This window comes from Gambusia affinis, linkage group LG02 (genome assembly GCF_019740435.1).
Source record: "Gambusia affinis linkage group LG02, SWU_Gaff_1.0, whole genome shotgun sequence".
NCBI lineage: Eukaryota > Metazoa > Chordata > Actinopteri > Cyprinodontiformes > Poeciliidae > Gambusia > Gambusia affinis.
The window spans coordinates 26,811,387-26,832,175 of NC_057869.1; the positions used below are offsets into that span (position 1 = coordinate 26,811,387).

General features: G+C 39.7%; 2 protein-coding genes across 7 annotated transcripts in view; one reads left to right on the forward strand and one right to left on the reverse strand.

Annotated features, from left to right (window-relative positions):
• The first annotated feature begins 7,045 nt into the window (after window positions 1-7,045).
• On the forward strand, window positions 7,046-9,273 carry LOC122823140 (small EDRK-rich factor 2-like). Its single transcript, XM_044102434.1, has 3 exons — window positions 7,046-7,202; window positions 7,946-8,054; window positions 8,842-9,273. The coding sequence occupies exons 1-3, from the start codon at window positions 7,196-7,198 to the stop codon at window positions 8,912-8,914; spliced, it is 189 nt and encodes a 62-aa protein (XP_043958369.1). The 5' UTR covers window positions 7,046-7,195; the 3' UTR covers window positions 8,915-9,273.
• Window positions 9,274-13,384: 4,111 nt separating this feature from the next.
• LOC122823100 (semaphorin-4B-like) overlaps window positions 13,385-20,789 on the reverse strand; it is a 73,975-nt gene continuing 66,570 nt past the window's right edge. For all 6 annotated transcript variants that reach the window (XM_044102398.1, XM_044102389.1, XM_044102382.1 and 3 more), the window contains 3 exons: window positions 20,138-20,295; window positions 19,405-19,496; window positions 13,385-18,765 (listed from right to left, as the gene is read on the reverse strand). In XM_044102398.1, coding sequence (XP_043958333.1) covers window positions 17,993-18,765; window positions 19,405-19,496; window positions 20,138-20,295 — 1,023 coding nt within the window. In that variant the 3' untranslated portion in view covers window positions 13,385-17,992. The remainder of the gene's footprint in view (window positions 18,766-19,404; window positions 19,497-20,137; window positions 20,296-20,789) is intronic.

Sequence of the window (20,789 nt, forward strand, 5' to 3'; positions counted from 1 at the left end):
GACGGCCTCTCCTCTCTGCCAGCTCATGAATCATCTGTCATGTGTCGCGACTACAGGGTGGAACATTCATCTTTCCAAAATAGCTCAAGTTTGATCAGACTGGATGGAGTCTGATCAAATTAAAGATATTTTAAAACCTTTTTCAGACCATCATGAATCAAATTTAAGAGCTTTATCAAAACAGAACTGTGCAAAAGAAAACTGAATATTTTATTTCGTTCTGGCGCCACATTTTCTTTGCACAGAATGCACCGGTAGGCAACAGTAACCGTTTACTAATGACAGATGCAAAAAGGCTAGCTAGCTAGCAACGATGCATTAGCAGATGGCTGGTGGTAGCCGCAAGTGTCTTGAGTCACAGAATGTAATAAAGATGTCTGGAGACGTCTAAAACTTTTGCCTGACAGAGAAGTCTCATGGATAAACTCAAAATACATACAATTTAGAAGATTAAATTGTCCTGCCATGAGAAAGTTTAAAACCTGTTTTGATGTATTTAAGTTCAACTTACATATCTTCATCTTTAAAAAATAATAGCCAAAGTTATTTTTTGCCAAAAGGATAAGAAAAAAAAAATCACTTTTGGCAAAAAAAGAAAAGAAAAGGCCATTATTTTAGGAAGGTGATGATATTTTCTGATGAATTTAAGACATTCCAAGGCCTTAGTTGTCTACATACAAATTTAAGACATTTTAAGGACTTCCATACACCCTACCACACTGATTTACATCTGGACTTTGACTGGGCCATCCTAACACAAGAACGGGATTTAAACTAAACCACTCCATTGTAGCTCTGGTGGTACGCTTACAGACTGCTGAGTTATTTTCATAACCCATCTGCCACGTGGAAGCCGTTGGATTGTACTGGGTTAGTTTGACCAAATATTGGGTCAAAAATCATAACTCCAAGAGTTTGGTCAACAATATGCCAGAACTCTACAGTTTGACTAATTCTGTTGGGTCTCGAGTTGGGTAGACTTAATCAAACATTGGGTCCATATTTTACCCAATTGGTTGGGACAAGCCTTAGAAGAAGCCACACCGCTCTTCACAAAACCTCCATTTTCAACAAGACTGTGATCTTCAGATGGACTTCTCTACTTTAGGGTCCTTTTTGTAGTAATTAAAGTAATGACCAGAAATCTGGGAACAGCCAAATATTTACATAACCATTTTACAACTGAAGCTAAACTGATTTGGCAAGAAGGCCAAAATGTCCGTAGGGAAACATGTTGGAAGTGTTGACACACACACACAAAAAAAAAACCTCCCCATCTCAGTTAAATATAGCGTAATATGTCAGGAAAAACACAGCGCCGTCTGAACCTTCTGCAAGAAGAACAGCCGTCACAAACAGCCTCTGTAGAAGCCAAAAAAAAAGAAAGAAAATCCAGTCAACATTGTGAAAATTACCAGGTGGTGATAATTCCGCTGGCGGACAAAAATAGCTTGCTTTAAGCAGGATGTTGTCACAGAAAGCAGCTGTGGGGGGAAAACAAGTCATGGGCAGACGTCCTGCGGTGCCCTGTGTCGCCACCAGCCCAATAAAGTGACCGCAGTTGTTTGACATGCTGCTCTAACAGGCTGCTGCAGTCGACACGCTTCGGCACGCAACAAGCCGTGGCTGTTTTGTCAGGAAAAACCTCACCGTACGCAGGAGTTAGCTGCAACGTTTCAGGGCTCCAGCAGCTTTCATAGAGCTGTTTTTTTGTTTGTTTTTTTTTTCAACGACCTCCGTCCCAGATTGTAGGAGTGAAATCTCAACCGTGTGCCGAGGACAGAAAAACAACCAAGCAATTTGGGATGTTGTGTAGCCATGCAGCCGAGGCCGCTCCGAGGGATGGAAAGTAGATTTGGAGGAGTTTGATGATTTTCAGCTTTTCACAGCTCCAGTGAGAAGCTAAGAGACACAAGTGCCTGTAAACTTCTGAATTTGAAGAAAGTTATACAAAATCTATGTTTTCTGGCATTTAGCAAACAGAAAATGTTTTGTTGATCGTAACTGACCGAAAACAAGAAAAGTTTGGTCTGTTTATCCTCAGATCAGACGTGGGGGCGGATCGATTCAAAGTTAGCATCAGTATCGGATTGATATCCGTTTGGGAAAATTGATACTTTTCACAAACTTTTTCTCCTATACAAAATAAATGGAAACATCAAGAGGGATTCTGAAACTAATCTACCTCAGCAAACATTTTGTTTTGATTTTCTGTCAAATTATATGTTTTTTGCACTTTGTTTTAGGAAAAAAATGCGCACAAATAATTTTTGTTCTTTTTTTCTGTTTGTAATGTCAATATGTTATCATTTTATTTTGTGGACACCTTTATACTTTGCCTAAATTCAAATTATCCATCAAAATAATTCAAAGGAAAAAAGACAGAAAAAGCAGAAGGTCAGAACTGTCATGATATATCGAACTTAAATAATAAAAAAGTATTGGTATCGGTATGGATATTGTTGATATTCACCTGGAATCGGATCGATGCAAAAACAACAGTATCTACTTCCAACTGTGAAAAATCTTTTTTGTCTTATATACAAGAAAAGGTTTGGGAAATCTGGTTTTTCCACTAAAGCCTTCACTGCCTACAGGTTTTGTCTCTCGTGCTGCAGAAGATATTTTGACAACAGTGCATGAGCACCATAAATCAGCACAACTCTGTTGAATTATTCAAAAATTAGGCTCTATAAGACCACAATCAACGGCCGGCTGTCGTGAGGACATTGTGAACTGTTTGAAAAAGACTTTGACCTCAAAACGTGGAAAATGAAAACGTAAAGGAAAACAAAGATAATTTGAGACTTTTAGCCCAAAAGCCATCAGGGACATACAGAGCTGTGCACCAGAGCGGGTTGCATATAATTACGTTCTGAGAAGACGGCGTTTTTCACTCAAATAGCCCGTTGGCAACACCGCTGCAGCAGCAGTTTGATTACTCATTGTGTTCACACAGCAATTATGTCCTTAAAATACAGTATTCACCTTTCAAAAGGGAACCCAACCCGTTATTCTCTCTCCTACAGAAAACTTCCACCTCTGAAGCTACATTTTGAGGCTTCAATTTCGCCTGAGCGACTATATGGACACGTGGGGTGGATTTCAGTCAGTCTCTTCTCCATCTATCACTTAAATTGATAGGTTTACACAGTTACACACACATCTAAAAAGAAAAAAGTGTAAAATTCAAAATTTGTTGTCACTTGTTCCAGAAAGTGAAACTCATACAGTGTGTTATATAGACTCACTAGACAGAGTGAAATAGTTTAAGAATTTATTATTATTATTTTATGATTATGGCTTAATAAAAAATCAAAAATTCAACACCTCGGAAATTTAGATTGCCTCAAAAAAGACATCCTACATACAGAGGGCACAGCTAGAGAAGCTGGCTATTCACAGAGCACCGTATCAAAGCATAATCACAGAAAGTTGAGTGGAAGGAAAAAGAGTGGTTGGAAAAGGCGCCCCAAAGTAATCACAATGTGGTAATTTTTCTGATTCCAAATCTTTAGGGCTTGCTAAAGATTTTAACCATCAACTTTTTAGCCCATACGAAGGAAGGATAGTTGAAAGAGAGCAGTAAGGAGCCATGTTGGAGGTTTGCCACAAAAAGCTGCATAAGAGAAATGGTAAGAATGTGAGCGATTCAGTGTTGTTCTCTGGTCAGATGAGACCAAAATTAAAGTTTTTTGGGCTTGCACAAGACTGAGCTAAATACAGGGCAATCGTGGTAGAATACAGTGAGAGACTGAAATAGAAATAGATTCAGCTTTATGCTGGACGTAAACATGCAGACAGAGCTTAACATGCATCCTGGGCAAGACTTGACAATTCAATCAGACCGAGCTTCCAAAGAGGAAAGAGCAGAGAAAGACTTATAAAGCTCCCAAAAGGAAAAAGACTTTGCAACTGCAATGGCAGCAAAAAGTGGTTCTACAAATGAACTATTGAGGAGGGTGAATAAAAAATGCAAAAGAACATTGTTTAGAATGATCTTTTTGAATACATTTGGAACTATACATTGATTTCCTTTCTTCTTCACAAGTATGCACTGCTTTGTGTTTGTCTGTCCCCTAAAATCCCAAAGAAATACAACAAGGTTCATGACTGTATGTGAAAAAGTTCAAGGTGTATGAAAACCTTTGCAAGGCTCTGCAAACTATGGAGATGCAAATTCACAAAGTGTTTCATTCGTAGCTTCAGTGGCTTATTACAATATTGACTCAGTTTAGGAGCCTAATTGTAAATAATAACACAATACCAAGAGTGGTAAGAAACACCCTGTTGTCTTGCTGTTACAGAAATCCTATTTTCTCTGGAATCCCGAGAACCAGCATGGAAACATTCTGCTCCCTACCAGATGGTTTCAGATGATGAAAATACAAATAGCATTAACATTTGTTTACGCTATTTGTAAATCGGTTATTTGTAAAATGACTCAGAACCTCTTTATCCAAAAATTTTAAAAACAGACGCTCCGGTGCGTTTGTTCCCTTATTTTCTAAATGTTTTTGAGTACAGTGCGCCACCTGGTGGCCGTTTAAAAATATATACATACTCTCCGCAGAGTGTGGGCTGAATACATGATACATAACCAACTTTATTTTGAAGTTTCTACTCATTGCTGTGGAACCAAGACTGTTTCCGAAATGGGTTGGTTAAACACCGCAGTCTGGTTCTAAGCTGGACTGGATGCTCATTGTGGACTTTTTCCATGAACATGGACTGATGCTGAACTCTTTCATGTGTTGAACTTTGCTTATTCTGTCATGTAGTTAAGTTCATAATTTTGTAGAAATCACTTATCCCTTTGAAGTTTTCTATTTTACCCTTCCCCCCCCAAACAGCCAAATTTTGCTGATCATGACTGATTGGTAAAGGCACAAAAAGTGAAGATCATTCAATGAGGTAAACACTTTTCCTTGGCCTGCAACTTTCCAGGCCCATTTGTGACCCAGTCGCAACATCTACAGGATGCATGGTGTAATTACAAGGACTACTTGTGTATTTATTTGATTACTTCTGTATGATAATTAGTGGATCACTATTCTTTTAGCAGGGAAGTAAAAAAAATAATAAAAAATAAATAAATAAAGGACTAGAAGGTAAGGGGTTTAGGTACCTTTTGTGAGCGTTTTCATTTTTTAATAGTTAGAAGTTGACAGCATTACATCATAACACTTTACTTGGTAACGCGTTACTGACATAGGTTATTTCTATGTATTATGATGTAATAATTCATGTATTTTGGGCTTATTTCATTCTGTTTTATACTTGTGTGTACCTTTCACTTGATTTGTGAAAGCATGGAAAATAATTAAGCTGATCGTAGAGTGAAATAACATTAAGTTGTAAGCAAATTCAATAAAAGCTTTTTTTGCCGCCACTGCTTTGGTTTTATTCAGACATCAGATTTGGTCATTTGAGATGGTAAATATCTGCTTTAGAGCAGCAGGACAATCATTTGATTTCCTTTATTATGCTATTTAAACTCATTACAAACAACAGTACAACAGTAGTTATATGAGGTTGCGCTCTCCGTTTGATTAGCTACCAAAACTGTCAATCCTTCATGTGTTTTAAATGAAGAATCTTTTGCAAACCACTAATGTGCTGCTGTATGATAGACGGAATGGATCAGGAGAAGAACTGCAGACCCGTCAGAACCTAAAGAACCAGAAATCAGCGTCTCTTCATCCTCAATCATCTCCTGAGGCTGACATGGTACAGAACATTTTGTTATGATTGATTAAGTCTCTTATTGTGATTTTACTTGACTATTGTGGTTTGATTCTTTGCTTAGGATGTTGAGTTTGGATGATATTTAATAAATAATAGCATTAGCCAAAATAAGTGGCCATTTAAAGATTAACTTAGAGATTGACAATAAATACATAAATATTCCTACATTATATTACCTTCTGTGTGTTTTATTCAAAAGTGTTGATATATTTTATTAATAATTGTTCAGTGGTCATTTCATGTATTATTTCACTAATATTTTATTAATGTGGTTTACCAGTTTGGGTAATCTGACTTCCTATGAATGAAGAAAAAACATGCTAAGCAAAAATACACCAGACGTGCAGGACAGGGCCGGTTCTAGACGGGGGCTAAGAGGGGCTCTAAAGAAATTTTAACTGAATATTTAAAAAGACATTTATTTGTGGTAGATATTTTTTTCTTCACAATTTTCTTTTTAAGGTATTATTAAAAATACAATAAAATTGTTTTTAATAAAAATTTATTTAATGGATTAAAAATTATGGTACTGCTCTTTTAACTGCTGTCGGGAGATAGGATCACACTTTCCATCTACTAAATCAGAGATCTGCAACCTGAATCTCTGGAGACACAAGTGGCTCTTTGTTCACATTATTAAATGATGAAATATTGTTGTGTTTTTGTTCAATTCTTTTCTTAAGTGTCTCCATAAAAAAAATTATAATAATAAAAAAACACTGACTACACGAAAAGCTGATCAAGAACCAGCTTCCAAAGAAAACAGTGAAGTTTTTTTTAACCACCTAATGTAATCTTGAGATTTTATTTCAAACTGAGTATATACACCTCTGGGGGAAAAAAATTAAACTTTCTCTGATTTTACTTTTTATAGGTATATGTTTGTTTATTCTATGAATCACTGACAACATGTGTCTTAATTTTGTTTGTGAATGTATGTAAATTAGTGGTTAGATTCAGAAAATTGCACAAATGAATATTTTCTCATGGGTCTTAGCCCGGCTGGGGGCTAAGCACCCCTAAAGATCAGATCCTAGAATCGCCCCTGCTAGTAGTAGGAAAAAGAGTAGGTCTGGGAGTATGAGGGGCGCGGGGAGTTAATCCGGTCGTATTAAAGATGGTCATGTCTTAGAAAATGAATTGGTAAGGTAAGAATAACACCCACTGGATGGCGTCACCGAGTTAAAAGATCAATATGGTTGTTTCAAATCCCGCCACCCTCAGCGCACCGATTACCTTACCGGATGACAAATGATGCGCACCCACACACGATAACAGATTTGGCGCATGCGTGTTTGTATGGAACGTTCTGGTGCCTGTCCGACAGTTAGCAGCCACAGTGAGGCGCAACCACAGCGGAGGAAGCCAGTGGACTACGACGAGGGAGCTAGCGGCCCTTTGGCTGAGCTTATCTGGATTTTGGGCGAAAGAAACATAGGGTGCTAAAATGACCAGTGAGTATCGACAAATAATTCCGCTTTTAGGCAAATTTCTGGACTGCGTGTGGTCTCTGTTTGGCTACTGATCGACCTTGGTTCTGTCTGTTTCAGAATATAGACGTACCCGAATCAGTGTATCTAACATTCTGTCATGGTATTTGTTTGTACGTTTTTATTTATATTTAAAGCCAATGCCGTGCTGTCCATGATTAGTTTGCTTGAAGCGAGTCTTGATTTAAAGTGTGTTCCACCTGACTGTGTGTTACATAAGAGGCGTCTTTCATTGTCTGTGGGTCAGTGGAATGTCTGTTCCGGTCATTAGCCCGAGCCCTAGCTTACAGCACGAACGGGTTTCGTTTAACGTTTTCTCGCTTAATTAGGAGCAAGTGGCGTGAATAGCGAACAGGACTTCAGCAATGTGAGAGGAGGTGATCTTGAAACTACGCTATAGTGGTTCTACCTTTGTTACCCTTCGTCAATAACCCCGCTGATTGCGACAAAGCGCTGGTGGATGCATTTCTTCCTTAGGCGCTGTTCTTTGGCTGCTGCTCCGCAGCGCCGCTCTGCCACGTCGGCTGCTTTAACTTGAAGTCCCATTGCATATTTTATCTATCCATTCTACTTTCTATGCTATTCAAGCAAATTATTAAATAAAGAGTTTTAGGGTGCTTTGCATTTTTTGTTATTATTGACTGAAAGGACCGTACACCCTGAGGTGTGTGTTACTGATGTGCCACTGCTTTTTGTCCGTCCCGCAGGAGGCAACCAGCGCGAGCTTGCACGGCAGAAGGCTGCCAAGAAGCAGACCGAGCAGAGCAAAGGCAAGCGGAACGAGGACGGGCTTTCCGCTGCTGCCAGGAAACAACGGTGAGCACCGGGAACGACAGTTTTGGGACCTTATTTATGTTTCGCAAAATGAGTGTAGCTTGTAGATTTACTTCAGTTATGTCCTAAATTTGGAAGTCAGTTGCTTCTTTTGTGTCCCCCTATACTTTTTTGTTTTTTCGAAATTAATTTTTTTTATTGTAGTTTTCTAAGAAATGCCATCACAACCGTCTGTTTCCGTAGATTGAAACACGCTGTCAATGTTTTGGTGTTAAAATCAACTAAAATTACAATTGAATCTACAAAATATGGAGAACTACTGTCTTTGTTTTTGTCGGGAATTTCAGTATTTTGATATTAGAAATGCTCTTGCATCAGTGTTTTGTAAGTTATCGTTCTGGCTGTAGATTTTGGGTATAATGGCACCTTGAAAAATCATTGTTAGATGGATAGATATAAACTATTTCAGGTCCAGCTAACAGAACAAAATAAACAACCAATTTTTTGTTTATCTTACCTTTATTTATTCAGACATGTATTTTCTAACAGAATGTGCTGCACACTCTTTTACAGATATTTTGTTTTTGTTCTGTTTTGTATTTGATTTCCCAGTTACTTTCTCTAAATGGGCTTATTTTTAGTTTAGATTTCCTGAAATCCAGACATTTGCCTTAAACCCTAACTCTGACATGTATGTTTAATAAATTCTGGCTTTAAAAGCACAGATTTAAACAATTGGTTAAAGCTTGTAGTTTGATTCATGTATTGCAGTTCTCTGAATAACCTCAACTAATTGGAGATGTGTTGTTGTTGTTTTTTTCTGTCGTAGGGATGCAGAAATCATGCAACAGAAGCAGAAAAAAGCAAATGAAGCGGGGAAAGCAGGCACGAAGTCCAAGTGAAAAATGACACGGAAGAAGAATTAAACTCTCTGTTTTTGAGAACATCACTCGCTCAGCATTCTTTCCTGATATTTATAAGAATGGATCCGTCAGTTTTGTCTAGACTCGAGAATCCAGGATCCACCAAATCTACCTGTGGCAAAACGATTGCTTGTCGGAGTTACTTTCCATGGTTAAATTAAATTAACGTATGGGTTAAGCCTTAACCCCCCGAAGCGGTGCTGCGTGCAGAGCGCCATCAGCGGAGTGAGCAGGATGAAGTGGAGCAACTCTTGATGTAAAAGCATCTGTGTAACAGTTGTGTATTTTTGTACAAAAAAAGTGTCCCTTTCTGATTTCAAATAAAGTGTATCTTTTTAGTTCATGCTTACTTATTCTGAATGTTTGTGGTTGGAGTTTGTGTAGCACTTAAGCTCATTCATATAATATAATGGACATGCAGCCTTTGATCAGCTGCATTTAGAGGAAACCCATTTCTCTTCAACTATTCTTTCATATACATAATTTAAATAAACGTACCAACTCTTAAATTCCCCTTTGAGTGAGTGTGTGTATGTATGCATGGTCGTTTGTTCTGTTTCTCTGTGATTTAATTATTTTTAAAAATATAAAATCAAAAACAGGCATGATGATTAAATGGAACAAAAATGAAATGTGGGGGGGAAAAAAAATAAAAAGAAAAGTATCCAGCGTCCCTCTGCAGGTACAGATGGAGCTTAAAAGCATCCTAATTTTCTATTTTTGTAATTGATTGGCTAATTAAAATTCCAATTTTATTTGTGCATATTATAATTTTTAGAACTTTTACTGTAGTGTTTTTTTTTAAGAAAAAGTACAGCAATATTCCACCCATCAAAATCTATATTTCAGTGATGGGTCGGATAAAGTAAAAATTATAAAAAGAAAAGTTTTAAAATGCAAAAAAATTGCGAAAACATTTCCCAAAACATTGGAAATTTCAGATTATATCAGAGGCATTAATATTTTATTGATAGTAGTTCAATAACATCGCAAGAAACAATATGAATAGTAATAAAAATGTAAAAACCGAGGTGAATGGGTCCACTTTCACTCAGACGTGGTGCATGCTGGGTAATGGGGATGGTATTTAGCTAGTTAGACCTTTTCATGTTGAAGATGGACTCAGAATCAACTCTATCAACGAAACGATGTTATAATTATGAATATGGGACCAGCCAAGTTTAGTTTTGAAATTAAAAAACATGAGAATAATAGTAGTAGAAACATTTATCAATACCAATTAAGGTTTCAGGTAATATATCAAAGCGTGAAGCCGCGTTACTGTGAAGGAGATGTAAAATAGATCATTTGATTAAAGCTGAAGAGGCAACACATGGCCACTAGGTGGAGACAAACGCTGCAATAAACACAAGTAGTTTAACAGCAAGCTGGTTGACATTTATTAAACGCTCTCCTACAGAAGTCAACCCGCTCATTCTGTGCATAAATAATAAATAACACACAGTAGGAACATCTTTAGGCAAATTTAGTGTCTAAAGATTCATTGTAAGAACAGCAGGAACATGTTCTTACAATCATGTTTGCTCAGACGAAAACAGAACAAGATATGAATCCCTTCTCCAGCAGGTTTGTGTCCTTCGTTTTCAGATTACAGAGTGAAAAATGCATCTGCTCTCAATCTCAAGCAGAGCGAGCAGGTGAGGCTCTGAATAGTGATGAGAGACGAAATGCAGCATCAGCCAGCAGCGTAAATGGGAGAAAACTCAAATCTGATCCGCTATCATCCGCTGCTCTCTGCTCAGCGCTTTTGCATAAGATCTCATTTAAATTCTAGCGTCAGCAAGACAAGCAGCAGCGTGTGGGTTCTGGCCTGATGTGTGTGTGTGTGTGTGTGTGTGTGTGTGTGTGTGTGTGTGTGTGTGTGTGTGTGTGTGTGTGTGTGTGTGTGCGTGTGCGTGTGCGTGTGTGTGTTTTTCTTGACGCATCAAGCAAGAAACTCGGTGATCATGAGAAGTGTAGAGTGCAAAGAAAAGCTGCAGTCAGTCTGATTAAAATCATAAACAGACTTCTCTCATCAAGCTTTTCCTTTCATTTAATTTTCTAATCTCTTAAAAGTGCAGAAAATACTTTGTTTTTGATAGAGCTTTAATATATGTGTAACCAGGTGAAAAATGGGTACATGTAAAAAATGTATTTTTGTAAACCATGTTTTGATTTATTTCACCAAATGGTTGTAATTCTTGTTTTTGCCAGCATGTGGTGCTGTTATTACAATGAGGTCTAGAATTACCGGAAGTGGAAAAAAACCTCTTGTTTATGTATTGTGGCACTCTGACTGGTGGAACGGAAGAGAAGGACATTTTTGGAGCCAAGACCTGTTGAAAAGGATGACTACGGCCACCTACGCGGAGAATCCAAGTGTTTGGTAATTAATGTCAAGCTAAATTATCTTCCGTGAACAAAGCTAAGGAGAGGATGTTAATGTTATGTTTTTCTTTGTTTGTCCTCCTTTAGAAGTGCCACTGCCGTTTATTATACCTTTTGTTAAAGTTAAGTTTCTATGTGCAACTAGTTGCTGCGTCGTGAGCCCGCCATTTCCCTGAAGCTGAGGCTTTACGTTGATAGAATGCAGGTCATTTCTTTCGGCCTATGTTGATCCTCATTCTTTCATTTGTTTCTTTGCAACTCAGAGAGAAAAGTGTTATTTTTCATCTAAAAAAATAAAGGACACATTTTATTTGAAGCTCCGTGTGCTGCATTATTCCCGGCTTCATATGCGCCTGATGTCAGATTTCAAGCAATGTCAGCCGATTTGATGTAATACAAGTGTTCCTGCTTTTACCACTGAAACATTCTGGGTGACAAAAGCATGGCTTGGTTTTTGTCTTTTTAATACATTCCTCTAAAATAATTTGTATTATTTTCCACCAGGATTTCCTTTTCCCCGCTCAACTGATCCTCTTGTCTAGGTTTATCATGGGCCGTGTAAATCGTCACGAGTTACAGAGGAAATGCCGTTTTCCCTCAGCTGGCTGAATATAAACTCTGCTTAGTGGATTTTGCAACATAATCACAGCTGAAATGCTGCTTATTCTCAGTGGCTAGTGTGGCTAGTGATGCGTTAACGTTGAATCGCAGATTACCCTTCTTGTCTGCCGTGACGGCAGATAATCCAGTGGTGTTTGATGTAAAATGGGATGTCAAGGAGAAATGCAGACAAAGGCTTTGAAAGAGTGAAATGAGTTCAAAGATTGCCTCTAAAATTTCAAGCACCTTCAGTATCTCTAGCGATACATGTCGGTGCCGAGTCTTTATGTGAGCTTTGATTATCACTTTTGTCCAACCCTAAATGGATCCTCTTTATGCCATAAGAGACACTCCTAACACATTAAAGCATTGGGTATCAACGATGGTTTGTGATATCTAGGATCAAACTGTTACAGAAGCAAATCCCGTAGATCACAGATCACACTCACTTGCTTGGCGATACAGTGATGAAAAGAGTTTAGCGAGCCCTACTTCAGGGCCTTGGATTGATCCGGTTCTTCCCCAGTCAGTTCCGGCCAGATTCGTCTCCATGTGCAGATCCGGCACGGTTCCCCCTTCCGATTTTAAGCGATTTGATTGGCGGCAGACTTCATTCGTTGACTGGCCCGTGGATTTGCGTCACCAGACGAGCAAAGGCCGTACTTGCAAGCTCCTTGAACAACATCACAACCATTTCCAATCTGCAAGGAGACCGTGGTAGATGGCGAGCTGTAAACGGATAACTCCATGGTCAGACCGTGAGGTCAAAGCCTCATTTTGTGTTTCTTTTTAAAATCAGTTGTTGTGGGAGAGCGCAGGGCAGGGCAACCTGCAACAAATAAATATGCCTTGAGACTTTGGAGAAAGTAGCTGCCCAAGGTCACACAAGCAGAATTGCGTCATTGGAGTGGCGACCTAGCTCCATAAACCATACAGCACACTGCCAATGGAGACACACCCAACTTGGCCAGAACCGAACCAGGCATTAACCGGCTAGAGAGAGATTTGACAATTGAGAAACGGCTTTCAGTGAGTTACAAAAACGATCATTGCTGCTGGGTTTAAAGATGCAGGAGCCACATAGGATTTGGAGGTCAGGCTGAGAAATCTCTCGCTTTCTCACTTGGAATTCAGAGTTTAGAGATTTAATTATTTTTTCCCCAGTAGAAAAGAATGAGATTATTCAGAGTGTAGTCTCTGAACAATGCTTGCTGCCCACCGAAGTACAATATAGCAATGAGACATAAAAAATATTGCATTTCAGTGCCTAGATCTTGATTCAGGTTCGACTCTCAATTAAAGTTCACTTTCCTTTTTCTAGGCTTACTTATTCTGATCTGGTGACCTTAAGAGACTCGTTAGACCACATTCAGTAATTTCCCAGAATAAAAGACAGTTCAACATTTGTGTCAAAAACACGTAATTTATTCATTTATCTTAAAAAATTAAAATAAAGTGCCTTTTATATACAATAAAAACAACAATCACAATCTCGATAATACAAAAAAATACAGTTCACAAATTTGTACACAGTTTTAAAAAATAAAATAAAATAAATCATGCAGGCAAGACCACATTTGTCTACAAATTATTCAGTCAACTAAGCTTCCGGTTGTTCAGTATGCTGAGCCAATGCTTCGTCTCATGGTTGAGGGTTTTGGAGTTGTGCTTTGTAACGTTTGCTGCTGTACTACATCATGCAGCACAAAGGATCCAGTGCTCCTAAAGTGTGTTTTTTTTTTTTTTTGTAGTTCAGATATTTTTTTTTTTTTAGGTAAATCCTGAAGAAAAAAAAAAGAATGGGAATCATATACTACCTGGATTTTTAGGAAAATAAGACTGCTGTAGATAATCGGCTACATTCAAATCCAGTACAGTTTCACTACTGAGGAAGTGTGTTTTGCACGTTAATGTCACAGGTTTATCATATAGGACCCAGTGAAGTCAAACAGTTTGTAGCGTTTCTTTGTAAAGCAGCTTAACAAGTGTGTAGTAAAAACACCGACTGCTTAAGATGCTGTTGACTGTCTCCGTGTTTCTATTTGTATCTTTAACAGGTTTTTTTTTTTCTTTTTTTTTGACATAACCCAAGGCTGCAGAACGGAGCGGCTCTCGGTTCTGTTTGTAGGCAAACATAAAAGCGGCATGGGTGATTATGTAAATCTGCTACCGACCCGTGTTGTGTAGTGGAGTTAAGTGCGCCCGCCGGGGCTACAATCACGCCATTGACCACATTTCTGTTGACGAGGTCACTGCTGGGTAGTGTACAGTGTAGCACACAGCTGAAGGCAGAACATCTTCACATCCAAACGCTAAAGGCATTTCTTTGTGTGGCAGCGTTAACCATCAAGCACTTCAACACAGGTTACACAGACAATTTGTTTGCAAACATATTTCCACCCCAAAGACTTTTACTGTGTACCTCTGATAAAATCTTCTTGTTTTTAAAAATTGGTTGAGTTTCAGCTAGCAGTACACAATGTTTGAGAGAGTAACTTATTTGTTGATAACAGCTGCAAATATCCAGCTTCTGTTTCTACACTCCAGTTTTAATTATACAGTGTTTGCTTAGCAAGTGTAAAACCAGAGAAGTTACATTTAGGCTTAATTTAAGCTTAAGAAATAATAATTACAATAAAATTATGTTTTTAGGCCAGCAGTTCTCATGGATGCCCTAGACAACCACCATCTCGAGAAGGTTAAGAAAAAAAATACATGTATAAACCGAAAAAAAAAATAAAAGCCTCGATTCAAACTGGGAATAGCTAGAAAGCCATGCAAAACAGCTACGAGCTAATTAGCTAAATATTTTTGTAGTGATTATTGAAATAAATTAAATATATACTACTGGAACACAAATACTAAAATATTTACTTTTTCATCAACAAGTAAAATATTAAATATAAAAAAATAATTTATTTGCCCTCAATTTAAATTTGTTTATAGTAGCCTCGCAAGCCAAGCTAAGCAGCATCCATGAGCTAATTAGAAATACTTTTGTAGTTCAACTAAATAACATGAAGGAAAGAAAAACTAAAAATAAATGTAATGGCCATATTCTGCATTTTCTGTCATGTAGTGAAGTATTAAATATAAAAACACAAGAATAAAGACTTCTTTCTGGCCTAGATTTTAATTTGTAGACAGGCAGCTAGGAACCTCAGCTAAGTAGCAACTATGTTAATTTGTGGGTGTTTAACTTACTTTAGCAATCACAACTAAACAGAAAAGTAATAAAATTTGAAACTATAACCAGAACTCAAACATTAAAATTACTTTTTTTAGCAACTCAGTACAATGTGAAATATTATTCAACTGTTAAATTTTTGTTTTAGCTTCACTAGCTAGCACAGGTAGAAGCTAGCTACAGTTACCAATTTGTAAATTTTAACCGTTTTCTTTTTAGCTATTCAAAAATACCTGTTTTAAACAATAAAGAATTGTTGCTTAACAATTCTGTAGGCTAATTAAAAGCCAATTATACTAATAAAAAACAAAAACAACTTTTTTCTTAAAACTAAGTATCCTGTTTTGAGGTGCTTGATTAGAATCAGGTAAGGTGCTGAACGGATAGTGTGGTGAAACGTGCGTTTGCTCAAGTTGGCAGTAAAGCACTATGTAAAAACAAAACAAACAGAAAAATAAAATACTCAGCAGTGTTCACTCTCTAGTTTAAGACTACCTCTACGACACATCTTGCACAACGTCCCGTAACGACACACAATATTTAGCACAGGCACTGTATTTACACAAGAAACAACCTGGAAAAGAGGGAACGCTGACCACTGCTGTGCAGTATGCTGTGCCGTTACTTTGTCAACCTGGAGCCGTTTCAGAGCAGCTTCAGATCTGCTTCGTGTTGAAAATAGCCATTTAATACTGGAATATATACTGTACTCTTATTTGTTCAACATATTACATGTCTCTGTGTATTCTAAGACACTTTGCCATATCGTAAATATGACACTCAGACTGGCAACGTTATCAGCTTTCAATTTCTTTGGAAATAGTTGATGTTATATTTTGTGAAAGTCTCAAGAGGTCCGTGTGAAACGCAGTGCTTATAGATGGTTGCACTGGTCAATGTTTCAACTGATACACCCCCCCCCCCCCAAACAAACAACAAAAAAAAGGTTATTGTCCTTAGCAGCTGCAGTTCTAATTGCAGTAGTTGGATTTACACCCATGTGATTTAAGTGAAGTGAAATGTGCAAATCTTTAACCCTGATTACCTGTGCTTTCACATTTGCATTACCTTGGCTTTTGACTGAGTGTGGTGAATGCCACGTGGATAAGACATGTAACCTGGAAAATTAGGGGTGTATAAACCTTGCATCTACATCATTGCTGTGCCTTAGAGAAGTAGTTGTGCCTCTTGGACTTTGTCACGCCGTGATACAACTGCAAACCTGGCTGAAATTTATTGGGATTAGTTTTTGGAACACCAGGTAAGTATGTAGCTGTGAAACGAAAGGAAAAATGATACCTATATTTCCGAATGTTTTTCACAAATCTGTGGCAAGACTTTACATTTTCTATCGAGATACTATGTCCACTTACAGAACTTGAGCTATTTTATGCTACATTGTGTTGACAAGTCTGGTAAAAATCCCCCAAAATATCTTAATTTCTGGTTGTAACATGAAAACGCATGACAGAGTTCAAGGGGCCTAAAATCACCGTACATCATGTAGGTACATTCAGACCAGTAGGGCGCCAGATTCAATCTCTTTCTTCAGGAACGTCATTTTTGAAGCCGTTAGCGTAAAGCTAAAACCAACCCAAAAGCCTGTATCGTTAGCTAATCTTAGCTGTAGCCAACACCTGTATTGTCAGAACGAAGGCAGAGGGAAAACGGAAAAGACCGACGACCACACGGCAAGTACGCGTCAAATCCTTTGGCCCCCCCCTCACATGAAGATCAGTTATTCTGCTCAACACGTTCTTCACAGTTTGCTATGAGCTAACAGTCCTAGTGAAAAATTCTCCCAAAAAAAAAAGTGGATCTTCACATTTATTCATTATTAGTGCCACGATATTCCAGTGGAACCCCGGCCCTGGGTTCGTCACCATGTGCTCTTTGACACTTGATCAATGCTAACAAGAACCATGAGATGGTCGTGACAGGATGGCACTATTGCATTTAGATAAGACAATCAAGTTATTTCTGGGTTGCTGTTTCTTTTTTTTGTTGTTTTTTGGCACAGTACACATGATGGTTTCAGTCCTGCCCTGAATATACGGAGAGGTGGAGATGTTCCCCATTTCACTCTGCCGCCAGCCTCTCAATGTAAAGTCTGAAACACTGAGCATCTAGGTCCATTCATTCACCCACATGTGAAACTTTTCTTACTTAGACTCTAGAGAAAGAGCCGTTCCAGATGAGACGGACCGCGTTTGATGCCTAAACGACAGCATTTAGGCATCAAAGCCGATGTTTCCGTTTGATCCCTCTTCTTTACGTTGCAGTTGTTCGTCATGTAATGGATTCTCCTCAACCAGTCATTAACATTTTAATTCGGCAGAAAGGGAACAAAATGCGAGGTGAACTTAATGACAGGGAAGTACTTGTATATAACATCCACTTTACCCTGAACTCTTGGTCACCGTGTAGCAGTAGCTTGGTTCTGTGTGCATAACAAGAGTTGGGCAACTATCGATGATGATTAACGACGGGTACCAGAAAAGATGCCGTTGTTTTTAAAACTGCTTTCCCCGTGTCGCCTCACTCCTTAACCTGCAGGCTCGTAATTTGTGAGCGTCCATCAGAAAAGGCTCAAAAGGTACGGTGGTGTATGATCCTAGCAGCCGCCATGGTTTGTTATCCTTGTGGAAACCTGGAGTGTGGCCTCCGCAGCAAACCAGACCGGGGTGGAAAACGAAATGACCTCCGCGACTGATCACAGAACCAAGATGGCTGAAAGTAAAAGGATGTGCTGTGATGCAGGGAGGAAGTCAGGGTCGTCGCTCCTTCCCTCGGCGGCCCGTATCGCTCGCGGGAGATGCAGGATGTCGTCGTTTTTGGGGAAACAAACAAACAAAAGAAAACACACAGAGAAGTGGCGCTCCTCATACGATGGAGTCCTTGATTTCCGAGCCCAGCCTGACTCGGGGTCGCGGGCAGGTCGGCGAGTACTCCACGTGGCTCTCCTTGGCGTTGAGCGGCCGCCGGTCGGACGCCTCCGAGAAGCTCTTGCTGTTTTCCGGCGAGGACTCGTGCGTGGGCGTGCTGCAGATGTAGTTGTCGTTTAGCGTCTGGTAGCCCTTGTGGTCCGAAGTGGAGACGGGGATGGTGTTCCCGTTCAGGGGCAAGCTCTCCGTGGGCTTCCCCACTATGCGGGCCTTCTTCTGCTGCATGTTGGGGCACTCGCCTTGCTTCAGCATGGACTTCATGTGATCTCGGTTCCTGTAGACGACGAACAGCGAGAAGACGACGAGGGAGAAGGCCAGCAGGGCGCACACCACAATCAGCTCGTTCCAGTACGTCTTGGTGTGGGCCTGCTCGGCGCGGGACTCGCCGGGCAGGATGATGGTCTCGTCCGGCGCCACGTGAGGCGTGCGCGAGTGACCAATCAGGGTGGTGCTTTCCTGGCGGGGCTCCGCCCTGACGCAGTAGTTGGCCAGCAGCTGGCGGAAGCCCTCCTCCTCCGACCAGCACTCGTAGGTCTCGGTGCGGTCGGACTGGGCCACCACCACCAGGTTCCCCTCCGGCGTTTCGTACAGGAACTGGCTGGCGTCTTTGCTGTAACGCCACTTCCTCTGGGCCAAGTTGGACCGCAGCTTGCAGGGCAGGACGCGAAACGTGTTGGCCGGGACCGTAATGGTCTTACAGCGGGATGCGCCTGGGTAAAAAGGAAGGAGGAGGTTGGTTTATAATGGTAATGTTCAAAAGACTTCAGGTTCTTTCTGAAGAAATCACAAAATACTACTGAGACCACCAACTTATTTCAGTAAATCCATCGAAAAACTAAATCTGTGATATAATTCCATGTCCTGTTTAATACCAGATTTGTTCCTGTTGCAGAAGTTTCCAAAATTTGCTCAAAAACATTTGTATTAATCTTGGCCTAATCAATCAATCAAGTTTATTTATATTGGGCATTAAGCAGCGAGGCAGTTCAAAGTGCGTTACGTCATGAAAAGAAGAATAATGAGTTACAAAATCAACATGCAGTCAACACTTGAGAAAACCAGTGATTAACTTCACATTTCGACAAGCTGGGAAAAAAAAGGGTCTCTTGTGGCTTAAAAATTTAAGTAATTAATTACTCGTCTTGTTTTTTTTCCGGCAACTGGAGTCTGAAACTTGAACTCGGCAACATTTTCTAAATGCTAAATTACTCAGCTGGTATATTTATCCACAAGTGCAGCATTTGTTGACTCGCGCAGGGCTCGTTAGCCTGACACGTTATTTCAGGTCCAAGTGCTGGTTGTTAGTGGAGTTAAATTAGAGACGGTTTCGTCGGGTTGAAGACACTCACGGGAAGCTGCTGGTCTGGCAGATCTGATGAAGGGAACGGTTGAGTTACAAATTGCTGATGTGTCCGCCTCCTCCACGTCCTGCTGCCAGTGGCTGGGAGAAAACATACCAAACAAACAAAACAAACAAAAAAAAAAAAAACAACAACAAGGTGAGTAAAAGGTAACCTTTCATCGTCAAGTCTTTCAATTTAAGAGCCACTTTTACAGCTTTGTCATCACGACTCAGAGGACAATGTTCTTCTAAAAGCAGCTTTTCTTTCCAAGCGTATGACCCCCCCCCCCCAAATTATTCTTTTGAGTCATCATTACTATGTTAAAGGCAGAGGTGATGTCACACTGTGTGCGAGCATTTTGCAATCACTGCAAAAATACTATTTTTAAATAAAAAAAATAAAAAAAAAGAACAGCAAAACACCACAAAAAGTGAAAATAATTACCATTACACACGCTTTTATCTTACAGATTCATCTGTCAACAGATGTGAAGTTAAATTGGAAGAGGGCTAAAATGATTGGTCAAAATTCAGCAGAGTTGCAGTGATGTGGCAAGAACATTAAGTGTAAAATATGACTGAACTTACAATAGCCGCAATCGCAACTTCCTCAAATGCCTGTTCATTGCTTTTTTTTTTTTTTTGGTTACAATTTTTGGTGAAACAAAGAAAGTTGAGACGACAAACTTCAGTCTTTTTTCTCTCTTAAAGTGACCGTCTGTCTGTGTGGGACTTCTCACCTGTCGGGCGGCGCCATCCTGACGTCCCGGCACAGCTGCCCCGTCCAGGCACAGTACGGATCTCTGGACAACACGCACTCGCCGCAGCTCAGGTAGTTGGAGCAGTTCGCCACGGGAACCTCCACCAGGCCCGAGTACGACGACACAAACAGCAGGCCCTACAGAGGAGGGGAGAGAAGAAAATAAGACTCTTCAGACTGTGCGTGACACAAGAAAGTTCAACGCAGGGCAGAGGAGGCAATCTGCTTTTGGTTACGGGTTTCTGATTTCCAAACAGGAACGTCGCACTGAAACAATTACTACAGACAAACAGAAGAGTCTAATCTGGCTAACGAATCAAGCCTGACCAGCTGGTTTCAGTTTTCACAACACCGCCATCGTGTTTCCAGACATGCGTGTTCGCGATGTCGGGGCTGGAAAGCTCTTTGTTCGCAGCAGTGACAGTTTTCATATCGGCAATGGAAAACAAATGAGTTTCCCTCAGTCCGACTCGGTTCACGCTCCTCACAGTCCGGCTTTTCCATCTCAGCTGAGCATTTACTCATGATAAATAATCTTGGTTTAATTAGAATTATGGAATTGCAGATAAGGTTGCAGTTTGGCAGCTATGACCCGGAGAGACGTCTTTATGCAATAAGGAGAGTAGAGGTAA

Bases quoted from the DNA above. Each gene is read 5' to 3' on its own strand.
- LOC122823140 (XM_044102434.1), top strand. The intron at 8,055-8,841 runs GTGAGCACCGGG...TTTCTGTCGTAG, and splicing joins GCTGCTGCCAGGAAACAACG to GGATGCAGAAATCATGCAAC.